This window comes from Entelurus aequoreus, linkage group LG03, assembly GCF_033978785.1.
Source record: "Entelurus aequoreus isolate RoL-2023_Sb linkage group LG03, RoL_Eaeq_v1.1, whole genome shotgun sequence".
Lineage (NCBI taxonomy): Eukaryota > Metazoa > Chordata > Actinopteri > Syngnathiformes > Syngnathidae > Entelurus > Entelurus aequoreus.
In genome coordinates this window covers 37,906,555-37,922,465 of record NC_084733.1, presented here as the reverse complement: position 1 = coordinate 37,922,465, position 15,911 = coordinate 37,906,555, and the positions used below count along the sequence as shown (strand labels likewise).

Genomic DNA, 15,911 nt, shown 5'->3' with positions numbered 1-15,911 from the left:
CCAGTGTGTTTGATGATTTTTAATTTTAATTTTAACCCTCTAAAATTGTTCTTTAAGTGCAATAGGAAACATATGTTTAACGTATTGTAAACATTTTTTGTTCAAATGAAGCCAACATGACTTTTTTTTGTGGTGCCCTTTTTTTGAAAAGTATCGAAATACATTTTGGTATCTGGACAACCCTATTTATACATTAATGTATTGCTTCCTTCTTTGTGCTTAGGTGTTTAGCCCAGCCACTCATTACTTAATAATTAGTTATTCCAAGATTCTGTGGGCTTTTTGCGTTCGTGTGCTATTTAGGGAAAAGTTCAATTGGCCAAAATGTGCGAGGAAGTTACGGGCATTGAACAAGGTTAAACTGTATAATGATACTATCTAATTAAATAAGTAATACAGTCATATACCAGAATGCTAATAGTTTCCATGCTGCTGTTGCCCTGAAATTTTTTTTTTTTTTTTTTTTTTTTTTATATAAAATACTGTCTGTTCTTTTAATTTTTTTTATCTTTGTTTGTTTGATATTCATTGTAAAGTTCAGCTGTTTTTTCAGTGGGGCCCTGGCTCCACTGCAAGCATGAATTAATAAAGTCAAGTCAAGGTAGCGGGGAGCGCATAATTTGTGGGGATTGGTGGAATTTGGACTAATTGCAACATCAGTTTCTTGGGGGTCCGTGACGGGGTTGATTTGGGGGCCATATTTCCGGAAAAGCTAGGGACGGGAGGGGAGGTTGTATTTATCTCGTCACTATTTTCTTATTTTGAGAACCACCTTCCTTTACAGTGGACTTTTTGTTTGGTCTTTTGTCAGAATTACTCATTTTGGGAAGAAATTAGCTCTGTTGTGCAAAACACAAATTTCCACTCCACTGCATTACAATGACTCTCAAGAGGTTTAAATGTCAATGCAATGATCTGCCATACCTTAAAGTAATATGTTTATGCTGGTCCAAGATCCTCTGTACAACAATATTATCATCAATCATGCGTAAAGACATATTAATCACACAATTTATTTTGACCGCACATGCTCCTTTATATTAACCGCGCAAATTTCTAAATTTCTGTTAGTGATTAGGTCAATGCATACGTCAGTGCAAAGATGAGTTGGGATACTCCGACTGTTGTGCTCGCTGGCAAATTTCACTTCAAAATACACCCGGATGGGACTTTGGATAAAACTGTTAGCAAGTTCTGAGCAACAAATGACGTGCATTCAAGTGAAACATTTTAAAAATGTTCCTGTATGACATTCTGACAATACAATTGAATTTGTGTCTAACTACTGGGTGTTTTGTAAGTTAATTTGAATTAGGCTAGCAAGTAATAATTGAAAATTAATCAAAACTTAAATGTGTGATTAATTTGACTGAAAAAATTCAATCGTTTGACAGCACTAATCAAAACGTGTACTGATGCATTTGCATATTATGGGCCCGTTCCACAAAGATCCAAATAACAAGTGCCAGATAGTGTGTGCAAACTATAACACAAACTATAACAACACGCCCACTAATAGTGGGTGTGTTGTTATAGTTTGTTGCAGGTGAAGACTGAGTGTATAATTGATAATAAGTACAAAAGTGGTGCACACCACCCTTTATAAATGAGGTTTTTGTGTGTACCACACATTTCCCTCTATATTCATGTTCACATGCTTCTCCTACATGTGAGGTTTTCCTATGGTTTGAAACATGCAGCAGACAACTATAATCTGTACCACTTTTTTGGGGCATTTTAAAAACTGTCCTGCAATGTGATTTACAACGGGAACCCGGTAATTAGTGCGCTGAATTAACGTGTGCCCTGGGACATGTTGGCAAGAACTGCAAGCGTGCAAAAAAAAAATTCCTGTATGAAAAAACAAACGACATTAAAAAAATATATATTTTAAATCTGCTTTTAAGTAAGTCATCAGCTCAAAGATGGAGTCGCTGGACAGATGTATCTAATATTATTATTTATCATATATTGCACTGTATATATATTGTGTACATATATATGTGTATATATATATATGTATATATATATATATGTATGTATGTATGTATGTATGTATGTATATATATATATATATATATATATATATATATATATATATATATATATATATATATATATATATATATACATATATATATATATATATATATATATATATATATATATATATATATATATATATATATATATATATATATATATATATATATATACAGTATATATATATATATATGTATATATACAGTATATATATGTATGTACAGTATATATATGTATATGTATGTATGTATATATATATATATATATATATATATATATATATATATATATATATGTATATATATATATATATATATATATGTATATATATATATATATATATATATGTATATATATATATATATATATATATATATATACAGTCGCGATCAAAAGTTTACATACACTTGTAAAGAACATAATGTCATGGCTGTCTTGAGTTTCCAATAATTTATACAACTCTTATTTTTTTGTGATAGAGTTATTGGAGCACATACTTGTTGGTCACAAAAAACATTCATGAAGTTCGGTTCTTTTATGAATTTATTATGGGTCTACTGAAAATGTGACCAAATCTGCTGAGTCAAAAGTATACAGTACATACAGCAATGTTAATATTTGGTTACATGTCCCTTGGCAAGTTTCACTGCAATAAGGCGCTTTTGGTAGCCATCCACAAGCTTCTGGTTGAATTTTTGACCACTTCTCTTGACAAAATTGGTGCAGTTCAGCTAAATTTGTTGGTTTTCTGACATGGACTTGTTTCCTCAGCATTGTCCACACGTTTAAGTCAGGACTTTGGGAAAGCCATTCTGAAACCTTAATTCTAGCCTGATTTAGCCATTCCTTTACCACTTTTGACGTGTGTTTGGGGTCATTGTCCTGTTGGAACACCCAACTGATGATTTTAGGTTGTCCTGAAGAATTTGGAGGTAATCCTCCTTTTTCATTGTCCCATTTACTCTCTGTAAAGCACCAGTTCCATTGGCAGCAAAACAGGCCCACCAGAGCATAATACTACCACCACCATGCTTGACGGTAGGAGTGGTGTTCCTGGGATTAAAGGCCTCACCTTTTCTCCTCCAAATATATTGCTGGGTATTGTGGCCAAACAGCTCAATTTTTGTTTCATCTGACCACAGAACTTTCCTCCAGAAGGTCTTATCTTTGTCCATGTGATTAAGACCGCTCACAAAATGACCCTCCTGAAGAAACGGTCAAAAAGTGGCTTGAAGATGGTCTGTAAAATAAAATCTATGCACAATTTGGACCAAAGGACCACCATTACATGTTATGTAGACCATAAGGAAGTGTTGTAAATGTAGAAAAAAATCATAAAATGACCCCTTTAACTCTAAACACTTGTATCTCAAATAAACGTCGCCCTCACACTCACTTTCTTCCTTCTCATGCTTGGAAAACCAAGTTATGTGGATGTCTAGCTATAAACTGATGCTTGCAAGTAAGACCAGATATTTTGATCGGATCTCACGAGTTCACTGTGATCTTCGCTACGTCAACTAATGGCAGAGATGCTTGCAACTCCAATGTTGCTCGTGACTTAGAGCATAACAATTATGTGAGAGACAGCTGTTATCTCAAAACACTCCTAAATTGTGGCACTATCAAGTGGCGGTACCACTGTAATCCAAAATGTCTGACAAAATCCCAGTGTTTGACTGTCCTTCCTTACATTTTGCTGGTCTTAAGACGGAGGAATGACATGCTTGCTTTTCTTTGCAGTTTACCAAATCTCTAAAGCACTTTGGGGAGGAGGAGGGGAGGATGCAACCCGACGAGTTCTTTGGGATTTTCGACACCTTCTTGGGGTCGTTCAGCGAAGCTCGTCAAGACCTAGAAAACATGCAGCGACGCAAAGACGAGGAGGAGAGGCGGGCACGCATGGAGGCCATGGTAAGACACTTTGCTCACAGTGTCCAAGGTGCCACTGTTTGTGTTACTAAACAATCGCCTTTCCGTCGCCAGCTGAAGGAGCAGCGGGAGCGGGAGCGGCAGGCTAAGAAGAGCGGGGCCACGGAGGAGGTCGGAGGGGAATTTGACGACCTGGTGTCGGCCCTGCGTTCCGGCGAGGTTTTCGACAAAGACCTGAACAAATTCAAAAGGAACCGCAAGCGTTCTGTCAACCAGCTGGTGGAGGGCGGCGGGCGCGAACGGGCCGTCACAAAGGTCAACTACTAAGGGGATGAAAGACGCCTGCTGAGCTCAGCCCCGATGGTGTGACCATACGGCATGTGCCACTTGTCACCCTTGGACGTTATGTGATCACATGATCCGGACGCAGGGCAGGTGGGATACTGAGCACAGACCCCTGTGACTTTTGACCTCTGTGCTTCACGCCATCTGTCACTTCTTCCTGACAAAACCCCTCAAGTTTGTCACAGTCAGTCCCTCTGCACCAACGAAAAGCAAGGATTGTAAGCTCCTCCACATCTGGAAAGCATCTGGAGAAAATCGACAAAAAAAAAGCAACCTAGCTGACGGTCATGTGACCTTTCGCGTTGTGCTGCCATCCAGCAGTGCCAAAACGTGTGCAAGTGTTCTGAAAGCAAACCAGCAAACTGCAAAGGTTGGAATTTTGTACACAAAATATTTCCTGTTGGTGCTCCACTCCTTCATCGCTACACATTCTGCGCTTTAAGTTTTATGTTGTTTGCACTGCAGCTCTTAATGAATGCTCATACTGTGTGTGTGCGTGTGTGTGTGCGCCTGTGTGTGTGTGTGTGTCTGTGTGTGTGTGTGTGTGCTCTCTTTCTACACGCCAACAAACATGAAGGAAACTGCTTTCCATGTTTACAACGCTCGCTGCTCAGCTGTCCAAACCTTTTATTATGGCTAACCTACAGTGATTGTTACACTTGCCCTAAATTTAGCCAGAAATCCAGTTTTTGGCGCCATAACCGAGATCCTGACTACTTTATTCGCTTCAGTATCTATTGAGGCTCCTGTTGTGTACGTCAACACACATTTTCAAGATGGCCAAATGCTGCAAAAAAGGTTGAAGACAAGCAATGACAAAGATATTTTAATACATGCATTTCTACAAAAAACTAAAAATCTTAGTAAATGTGGCAAATGCTGCAATGTGAGTAGTGGGCTCAGTGCAAAATGGTTTGCATGTTAACACTAGAGGGCAGCACAGTGCAGATTAGAGATGAACAAGAGCAGTGGTTCTCAAACTTTTTTCACCAACACTTGGCTCTCCAAGTACCACCACAGTGACCAACATTAAAATACAGTAGCATAGCAGGCCTAAGTATTCATTAACAACAATGCAGAGGTTTTATTTAACAGGTATATTTATTTATTTGCCACTGTAAGATTACACAAGAGTTTGAACAGTAACACTGTGTTTGAATATTTAGTTAAGTGTACCACAGTTTGAGAATCCCTGAACTGGTGCACACAATGCAAGATGTTGTCATCCTCTTATGGTAATACGTATTTTCTGCTCCCAGCAATATCAAGAGCTGCAGGGCGGTGTATAAAATATTTAGATTTGCACAGGTTGTAATAACGTAAAAGTACTGCAACACTGCCTGCTACACCTCCCAAAGCACTTGATTGAACAAGCACTCGGTGTAAAATCCTCATTTACTTTAGACAAGAGTATAGACGAAGACACCAGTAGTAGACTTAAAACGTTGTTGATGTGTATGTTGTAATGTTTGTCCGTCGTCGTGACCACTTACTCACCTGGAAGTGCCTCCTGAAGTAGCATTCCTCTTTCCGCGTGGTGCTGCTAATGTATGTACAGTACTGGCTGGTATTTAAAAGTTTGGAAAGTAATAAAGCCAGCAAACTTTGAATCATTTTGGTGCCCTGAAGGGGAACTTGTGAGTGTGTCCCACAGCCGTCTCATCCATAGTTTTGTTACGAAGAAATATGGCAGCACAGTGAGGATCTTGGGATTCGATTAACCTTCCTTAATGTTGAGAAATGTTCCTTTAAAAAAAAACACCACTTTAACCAGCAATGTCTGTATATTTCAGCTGGTCTTTTTTTTCCTACCCTCCTTTATCTCTCCAGTTAATCAGTTAGTATATCAAACTTTGGCAAAACCTTTAATCCAGAGCTTTAACCAATATTCTAGTACAAACTATTTACTGAGGGGTTTTGCAACATTGTCAGTATTATTATTATTATGTTTGTGTGTTCCATGTTTGGATGTTTATTATTAGGCCATTGACTGGCTGATTTTTGGAGTGTAAAGATGGAAATCAAATTAGTATCTTTTTCAATGCACTTTTAATATGGGACATTTCCATTTGCAAACAATGTTTTGAGGTATTAGACTTTTTTGAACTGAGAAGGGTGCAGCAAAATAGTGTCAAATGTAGAAAAAAAGAAGAAAAGGAGTAAGTGAGGTTTTGGAATCCGGCTGGGCCGCTGGAGAAAAAAAGATTGAATGGAAGTAAGGAGACGGTGGAGGACACTGACTTTACATGTCTGTGTTGAATGATGGAATGTGTAGTTTTCTGTCCAAACGTGCACTTGGCATCAGCCTGCATGCCCAAAGAAGCGTGCACACTGTGTGATGTTATGACTTAACCTTGCTTGTGGTATTAAAAACAAACAAACAAAAACATCACTTTGTACTGCCTGAGAAACATTACACACGTTTTTTAGGCTGGATCTGTATGAAGAGTCAGTATTTTTATGGTTGGAAAAAGAAAACGTACCCTTCACAAAAACATGTACAGTTAGAAAAACAAGTATTTTGTACACCATTCTTGATGTTTGAGATCGAATTAAAACACAATTAAAACATTGAGGAATGTTGCATTTTCCTGTGAATTGTACCTCCTATTTATTTGCCTTATTTAGTTTCATATATTTTGTGTGTACACACAGCATTATGGAAAAAATGATATATGAATAATAAAGTATGGTCTGTTGTCACGGTTGATATAGTTGTGAGACCTGTTTGAGAATGAGCTTTGTTTTTAATTTCTAAAAATGTATTTTTCTTTTGTATTTTGCTCACCCGGTGTCCTTTTTGTAGGATTACAATAAATGTGTGTCCATTCCGGAGTAAAGTAAAAAGTTAAATAAACTGCTCAAAAAATAAATAGAACACTTAAAAACCACAATGTAACTCCAAGTCAATCACACTTCTGTGAAATCAAACTCTCCACTTAAGCAACACTGATTGACAATCAATTTCACATGCTGTTGTGCAAATGGAATAGACAGCCTGTAGTATTTTTCCACTTTACTGTTGAGTGTGACTCCAAATCCAGACCTCTATGGGTTAATACATTAGATTTCCATTGATACTTTTTGTGTGATTTTTGTTGTCAGCGCAATCAACTCTGTAAAAAACAAAGTGTTTAATAAGAATATTTCATTCATTCAGATGGAGGATGTGTTATTGTAGTGTTCCCTTTATTTTTTAGCAGTTTATGTAGAATGCAAGCACTATATAGTAGTGTATTCATGATTAACAACACTTGCATATATTGTACACTTTGAAATTGCTTGTAACTGTGGTTTAAAGGCCTACTGAAATGACATTTTTTTTATTTAAACGGGGATAGCAGATCCATTCTATGTGTCATACTTGATCATTTCGCGATATTGCCATATTTTTGCTGAAAGGATTTAGTAGAGAACAACGACGATAAAGTTTGCAACTTTTGGTCGCTGATAAAAAAAAGCCTTGCCCCTACCGGAAGTAGCGTGACGTCACAAGCTGGAGTGCTGCTCACATTTCCCCATTGTTTACACCAGCAGCGAGAGAGATTCGGACGGAGAAAGCGACGATTACCCCATTAATTTGAGCGAGGATGAAAGATTTGTGGATGAGGAACGTGAGAGTGAAGGACTAGAGTGCAGTGCAGGATGTATCTTTTTTCGCTCTGACCGTAACTTAGGTAAAAGGGCTCATTGGATTCCACACTTTCTCCTTTTTCTATGGTGGATCACGGATTTGTATTTTAAACCACCTCGGATACTATATCCTCTTGAAAATGAGAGTCGAGAACGCGAAATGGACATTCACAGTGACTTTTATCTCCACGACGATACATCGGCGAAACACTTTAGCTACGGAGCTAACGTGATAGCATCGGGCTCAAATGCAGATATAAACAAAATAAATAAACCCCTGACTGGAAGGATAGACAGAAAATCAACAATACTATTAAACCCTGGACATGTAAATACACGGTTAATGCTTTCCAGCTTGGCGAAGATTAACAATGTTGTTGCTAACGACGCCATTGAAGCTAACTTAGCAACGGGACCTCACAGAGCTAGGATAAAAACATTAGTGCTCCACCTACGCCAGCCAGCCCTCATCTGCTCATCAACACCCATGCTCACCTGCGTTCCAGCGATCGACGGAAGGACGAAGGACTTCACCCGATCATCCGTGCGGTCGGCGGCTAGCGTCGGCTAGCGCGCCTGCTATCCAAGTCAAAGTCCTCTTGGTTGTGTTGCTACAGCCAGCCGCTAATACACCGATCCCACCTACAACTTTCTTCTTTTCAGTCTTCATTGTTCATTAAACAAATTGCAAAAGATTCACCAACACAGATGTCCAGAATACTGTGGAATTTTGAGATGAAAATAGAGCTTTTTTGTATTGGATTCAAAGGTGTACCAATACTTCCGTTTACCTAGTGACGTCACACGCATACGTCATCATACAAAGACGTTTTCAACCGGAAGTTTAGCGGGAAATTTAAAATTGCACTTTATAAATTAACCCGGCCATATTGGCATGTGTTGCAATGTTAAGATTTCATCATTGATATATAAACTACCGGACTGCGTGGTCGGTAGTATTGTGTTTCAGTAGGCCTTTAAATACGTAGGCAGTTGTACTGTCTTACTATGTCCACTAGATGGCTCTGTGTGACAGCAGGAGGACCTTACATGTTTATTTTACATAACAAGAATTAAACCAATCTTTGTTGACAGAAATGTTGAAATATAATATTTATTCTACACATTTTTACAACTTTGGAAAACATTAGTAAAGCTTCTCAGAGGGTACGATAACTTCTGGAAATGACTGTATTAGAATGACCTAAGGTATAGATGTGTGTGTCCAAGTTAAAGAAAACAACAGGCTGTCTTGTTATAATGGATTTATCACAATCTTTGCAAGCTGGATAGTTTGCTGTGGTCTGGAACAAGATGGCATGTATAAAAACTATCAGACATGCAGCCAATATTACATTCAGATAATGTGTCATGAAACATGGAAAAATAAAACTAAATACAGAGAGGACATAAGTAAAGGAAATTAAAATACCTACAAACGAGGCATAATGATGCAATATGTACATACAGCAAGCCTAAATAGCATGTTAGCATCGATTAGCTTGCAGTCATGCAGTGACCAAATATGCCTGATTAGCACCACAACAAGTCAATAACATCAACAAAGCTCACCTTAGTGCATTCACGCACAGTATAAAACGTTTGGTGGACAAAATGAGACAAAGTGGCATAAAACATGTCTTTCTGTGGCGGCGGCGGTAAAGTTATACATGTAAACAAACTGTTGAGTTACAGTCCACACAATGGTGAATTCATGGGCCGCTGAAACTAGTAGGACAAAACGGCACTCGTCAAATACTCTCATCAGTGAAGCATAAACACAAACCTATTCAGTGGGCTTTCTAACTATTAGGAAGGTGTGTGTCGTGTTTGTCCTCCTACAGAAACTATATTAAAACAAAAAACATATTTTTCACCCCTTTTTTTTTTTTTTAATTTCCATACATTTTCGAAAAAGCTCTATGGAGCCACCAGTGCGTCGCTAAAGATAGAGATAGATTTACATGACAAGAACTAAACATCATTTTGACGTAGATAATTACTGACACCCAGTCGCGGTATGATGTTACTACATTTAGTTATTAGGCACTTCCGTGTTTTTTCAGTAAGTCATAATTAGTACGCTTGAGAAGCAGTTAATTACTTTTATGTCTACGCAACATGGTGAGGTTAAAACACGTACCCTTGTAATGACTTACTATGTCCATTAGGTGGCGATGGGATATGTACATGACTAAAAAAAATGTGTCCATTTAATGTAGACATTTACTGACACTTTGTGGCTTTATGTGGCTGCATTTAGTTACTACACACCCGTGTTTATTTCAAGTCACAAGGTGGCTCTTTATATGAGGGAAGGAAAAAACTTGATACATGTTTTGTTTTTTTAATTTAAAGACAAAAATACTGAGGCACTTATTCATTCAAAATGTTTTCATTTATTAAATCATACTCAAAAGGTAAAGATTGAATTCCAGGAGATTCAAAAGAATCCGAATGAGACCTTGACATGGTCAAGCTTTAATCTTCTTCAGGCTCCTCCTCGCCTTCCCCTTCATCCTCCGCGGTGGCGTCCTGGTACTGCTGGTACTCGGACACCAGGTCATTCATGTTACTTTCGGCTTCGGTGAACTCCATCTCGTCCATGCCTTCGCCCGTGTACCAGTGCAGGAAGGCCTTCCGCCGCAGCATGGCCGTGAACTGCTCGGAGATACGCTTGAACATCTCCTGGATGGCCGTGGTGTTGCCGATGAAGGTGACGGACATCTTGAGGCCGCGGGGCGGAATGTCGCAGACGGCGGTCTTGACGTTGTTGGGGATCCACTCGACGAAGTAGCTGCTGTTCTTGTTCTGCACGTTGAGCATCTGCTCGTCCACCTCCTTCATGGACATGCGCCCCCGGAACATGGTGGCCACGGTCAGGTAGCGGCCTTGACGTGGGTCGCACGCCGCCATCATGTTCTTGGCGTCGAACGCTTGCTGGGTAAGTTCGGGAACGGTTAGGGCTCGGTACTGCTGGCTCCCCCTGCTGGTCAGGGGGGCAAAGCCCGGCATGAAAAAGTGCAAACGAGGGAAGGGCACCATGTTGACGGCCAGTTTACGCAGGTCGGCGTTGAGCTGACCCGGGAAGCGTAGGCAAGTGGTGACTCCGCTCATGGTGGAGGACACCAGGTGGTTCAGGTCACCGTAAGTGGGCGTGGTCAGCTTGAGCGTGCGGAAACAGATGTCGTAGAGAGCCTCGTTGTCGATGCAGTAGGTTTCATCCGTGTTCTCAACCAGCTGGTGGATGGACAGCGTGGCGTTGTACGGCTCCACCACCGTGTCGGACACCTGGTGAAGACACACAACCTCAATCATCGCACTCACGCTGTATGACAAAGACGCTCACCTTGGGGGAAGGCACCACGCTGAACGTATTCATGATCCTATCGGGGTATTCCTCACGGATCTTGCTGATGAGCAAGGTTCCCATGCCAGATCCTGTTCCACCGCCGAGAGCATGTGTGAGCTGGTAACCTTGCAGGCAGTCGCAGTTTTCCGACTCTTTGCGCACAACATCCAGGACCGAGTCCACCACCTCAGCTCCCTCTGTGTAATGACCTTTGGCCCAGTTGTTACCAGCACCGCTCTGACCTGCGCAGGGAGCATGAATACTTAGCCAATCTGAACTTAATGAATACACACATTTAATTAACCCACCAAACACAAAATTGTCAGGTCGAAATATCTGCCCGAAGGCTCCGGATCTCACAGAGTCCATGGTGCCTGGTTCCAAGTCCACAAGAACAGCGCGGGGCACATATTTACCGCCTTAATGCAAAAAAATAACAATGTAAGTCAGAAATTGAGAGGAAGCCACAAAACCTTAAGGTAACGGCAACCTGTGGCTTCATTGTAGTAAACGTTGATCCTGTCCAGCTGCAGGTCACTGTCTCCGTGATACGTCCCAGTGGGGTCAATGCCATGCTCGTCACTAATTACTTCCCAGAACTGCAAACAGAAAAGAACATTATCACAATTGAATGCAAGTAACGGGCAAACGCAGATCACGCGATGTGTGTGCGGACCCCGTTTTGCATGAAGAAGCGCATGTAAAATGGCCATTCATGAATGACACGCTTCATGAAATGTTACCACAAATGTATTGCTAGCTGCTGCCTGCTCCATCACTGATCAGAATATAATGGCATATTTCCCCGTGCAATCACAATACAATCAATGCAAGTTTGATTGAAAATAATACAAATTGTTATCATTTAAAAAGTGTGAAAAAAAATTAAAAATTAACTGGGCAGCCCTGAGTTGGTTAGGAGATTATATGGAAAATAAAAAATATATTTCTTTGTTTGTTCATCATAAACAATTAAATATATAAAGGCCAGAAATAAACTATTGTTAGGTTGTAGGTTTACATAAAATCTACATATACAAAGTGTGGTTAGTAGGATTACCAAAATGTTCCTTGTAGAACTACACAAAAACAATCATTTGTTTCAATGTACGGTATGTTTGCCAATTGGAATTACACCAAACGTACATTAATCATTGCAATTATTAGCATGTAAAGTTTACAGTACTTGCTAAAGGGCCAAACAAGTGGGTCAAATGGGGAGTATTTGGATTTAGCCTTAAAGCTATTTATTTATTTGTTTTACATACTGGTACTGAGCCAGTACCCGGATGTTAGTAATAGCAAGTTAGCTGTGCGAGTGCAACATCCGAGTACTGCGTACTGGAGTCGACACGTCCTAAATGGCGAGTGGGTAATCGTCACTTCGTCATGTTGGCCACGGAGAAGATGATACTCGAGTGGATAAAATCCATAGTAAATAAGGCGACAAGACGACTGAGCATCACTTCCGGTAAGTGCGCAACGTCACTAGCCAATATGGGACCACACGGACGTCGAAATTCGCGCCCTGACGTGACGTGTACATAACATAGGTACTAATTTACATAAGCGTACTAATTGTACATAACATAAGTGTACTAATTGTACATAACATAAGTGTACTAATTGCACGTGACATAACATAGGTGTACTAATTAAAACGTGACGTGTACATAACATAAGTATACTAATTGACATGTACATTGTACTAATTAAAACGTGACGTGTACATAACATAAGTGTACTTATTAAAATGTGACGTGACAATAGTGTACTAATTAAAACGTGACGTGTACATAACATACGTGTACTAATTGAAACGCCGCCTTTGGTTGGTATTTAGTAGAGTTGGAAAGTGGTTAAAGGAAAAATATTGTACTTTTAAAATGATAAAATCATGTTTAAGGAGAGTGACGACACGAACTAGCACCCTACCAAGTTTCCTCTAAGGTTGAGTTTACAACCCCCTGGCCCTGCTTTGTACTTGTTTTGGTTATTATAATTTATTTGCTTGTATCTAAATGTTGATTATAAATAAAGGTTTATAAAAATAAAAATAAAAATAAAAAAAGTTTCCTGTAAGGGTAGGGGGAGCAGGTAAGTTCCCATACCTAAAAGGGACCTGCGGGCAACTACTACTGCAAACATTAGTTCCGCTCTTTACATTAACGTGGATGCAATTAACGTCTGCTTCACACCTTTTATGAATAAAAAGTGATGAAATGTAATAACACATCACATGTGCATGTTAATTAGCACAATGCCGCCGCCTAGTGGTAAGTAGTGGTAGGTCTTTTTTTCTTTTTTTTTTTAAATAAAGGTGTTTACTGTTTAGTAATTGTATGCAAAATGATAAATCGATGACTTACCTTGGCACCGATCTGGTTACCACACTGGCCGGCTTGGATGTGCACGATTTCCCTCATTGTCGATGTAGAAGTTGTGAAGAAGATCAAACGTCGAAAGGTTTTCCAAGGATTCAGCTGTTCTTTTCTTTATTTTCTTCGTCTTCTTTCTCGTCTCCCTCTGTCTTTCTGGCAATAGAGTCTCCTCCACTACGGCGGGCTCCTGTACGCCAAATCGTGGCCCCCGTGCACAAACACACTCCCCTCTGTCACAGAGGTGCACGGTCACCGCACGCGGGCACATGGAAGCGTGCACGCAGGTGACGCCCGCACGTCGACTTCCGAGTTACCTTGAACGATGACTCATGGTTTGTCACTGCAAGAGTGACATACGGTGACATACTCACTCATGCATCACGTCATCACAACACGTTATGTACGCCTCATTTGCAGCGCGACGTCACACAACAGAACGCGCACCTGCGTTTCTATGGAAACACTGTGCAAAACTACTTGAAATATGTCATTTTACAAATGAGTAAACATTTTTGTGGCAATTATATTACATCTAAAAAGATAAATGATTATAAAAGCGTTGCAACGTGCAGACAACTAACAGTTATGCGACATCTCTATAAACACGTGTATTTAAAAAAAATTGTTTCAGTGATTCAATTAAAAAAGTGAAACTCATATTCTACAGAGTCACTGCACTCAGGGTGAAATATTTCAAGAATGTATTAAAAAATGTGATTGTGAATATTGTAAACTATTGCTGTAGCTTCTTGAGCACATAATTGGTCTCTCTTTCTGAATTAAAAGCTTGAACTCAAATCATTTTGGCATTTTATGCAAATTTGCCAAGATGCACCTTCTAATCAGTCTGGATAGTGCGAAAAGGAAATGAGATGAGAATACTTTTTCTATATTTTAGTGATTCCCAGAGCCAAAAAAAAGTCTGCGGGCTATAGAGCGTTTTCTATTCGGGCTCCAGTACTCTGGAATGCCCTCCCGGTAACAGTTAGAGATGCTACCTCAGTAGAAGCATTTAAGTCCCATCTTAAAACTCATTTGTATAATCTAGCCTTTAAATAGACCCCCCCTTTTTAGACCAGTTGATCTGCCGTTTCTTTTCTTCTCTCCTCTTCTCCCCTGTCCCTTGCGAGGGGGAGTTGCATAGGTCCGGTGGCCATGGATGAAGTGCTGGCTGTCCAGAGCCGGGACCCCGGGTGGACCACTAGCCTGTGCATCGGTTGGGGACATCTCTGCGCTGCTGACCCGTCTCCGCTCGGGATGGTTTCCTGTTGGCCCCGCTGTGGACTGGACTCCCGCTGATGTGTTGGATCCACTATGGACTGGACTTTCACAATGTTATGTCAGACCCACTCGACATCCGTTGCTTTCGGTCTCCCCTAGAGGGGGGGGGTTACCCACATATGCGGTCCTCTCCAAGGTTTCTCATAGTCATTCACCGACGTCCCACTGGGGTGAGTTTTTCCTTGCCCGTATGTGGGCTCTGTACCGAGGATGTCGTTGTGGCTTGTACAGCCCTTTGAGACACTTGTGATTTAGGGCTATATAAATAAACATTGATTGATTGATTGATATGAATAAAAACAGTACTTGATGAGTTACAAAAGACACAATTCCTTCATCTTTTTATTTAAACAATTATATAAGCTATATATGCAGGTCACACGTGAAGTAAAAATATTTAGTAATTAACAGAAACAGTGCCTTTAATAATTAAAAGTATATATGACCAGCTCACATTGGAATTATTTACCATTTGAATGTAAAGCTTATACATTGCATCATTTAGGTTGCAACATTTATCTTTGAACATATGTAACAGCTGAATGGCTGGTCCTAATCATATACATTAAACGCAGTTTTACTTTTTACAGTCCAACAGAAAAAAAACTTCTGCGACATTGCCAGATGTAAGCTACGATAATTATATATTTATACAAAAATGTTAACCTGTTTAATCAGTAGTCGCACAAATCCTATAATGTCGCAGCACGCACACGACATTGATACAATGTTGATTACACATAAATTTACTTTAAAACGGATTTGGAAGCAATGTTGCAAAATAGTTGAATTTGTAAATTGAGACAATGTTGATGTCTAGCACTAGATCCACGTTGTTGGTTGGGAAATGACCAAATTTCAGTGGTCAAATCAACGTCACAATCTGACATTAAATAAACGTCAAAAAGCATGTTGTTTCAACGTTGTATTTGTGTTGTAAAATATTGGTTGGGAACTTACCAAGACTTATTGGTCAAATCAATGTCAGAAGCCAACATTGATTA

The 15,911-nt window shown here is 39.7% G+C and overlaps 2 protein-coding genes across 9 annotated transcripts in view; one reads left to right on the top strand and one right to left on the bottom strand.

Annotated features, from left to right (window-relative positions):
• LOC133646430 (disheveled-associated activator of morphogenesis 2-like) overlaps positions 1-7,390 on the top strand; it is a 178,961-nt gene extending 171,571 nt beyond the window's left edge. For 6 of the 7 annotated variants that reach the window (XM_062041765.1, XM_062041770.1, XM_062041766.1 and 3 more), the window contains 2 exons: positions 3,787-3,957; positions 4,030-7,389. In XM_062041765.1, the coding sequence (XP_061897749.1) occupies positions 3,787-3,957; positions 4,030-4,242 (384 nt within the window). In that variant the 3' untranslated portion in view covers positions 4,243-7,389. Of the gene's footprint in view, positions 1-3,786; positions 3,958-4,029 lie in introns of all 7 variants that reach the window. The other variant, XM_062041772.1, reaches the window with a different exon arrangement.
• A 2,950-nt stretch (positions 7,391-10,340) lies between these two features.
• Positions 10,341-13,971, bottom strand: LOC133646429 (tubulin beta chain-like). Of its 2 annotated transcripts, none has more exons than XM_062041763.1 (5): positions 13,615-13,971; positions 11,736-11,844; positions 11,554-11,664; positions 11,243-11,487; positions 10,341-11,184 (listed from the first exon to the last, which is right to left on the bottom strand). In XM_062041763.1, exons 1-5 carry the CDS (start codon positions 13,669-13,671, stop codon positions 10,375-10,377), a joined length of 1,332 nt encoding a protein of 443 aa, XP_061897747.1. In that variant the 5' UTR covers positions 13,672-13,971; the 3' UTR covers positions 10,341-10,374. The 2 variants fall into 2 exon arrangements, with proteins under 2 accessions (XP_061897747.1, XP_061897748.1); XM_062041764.1 differs by lacking the exon at positions 13,615-13,971 and adding an exon at positions 12,588-12,704.
• Positions 13,972-15,911: the final 1,940 nt, after the last annotated feature.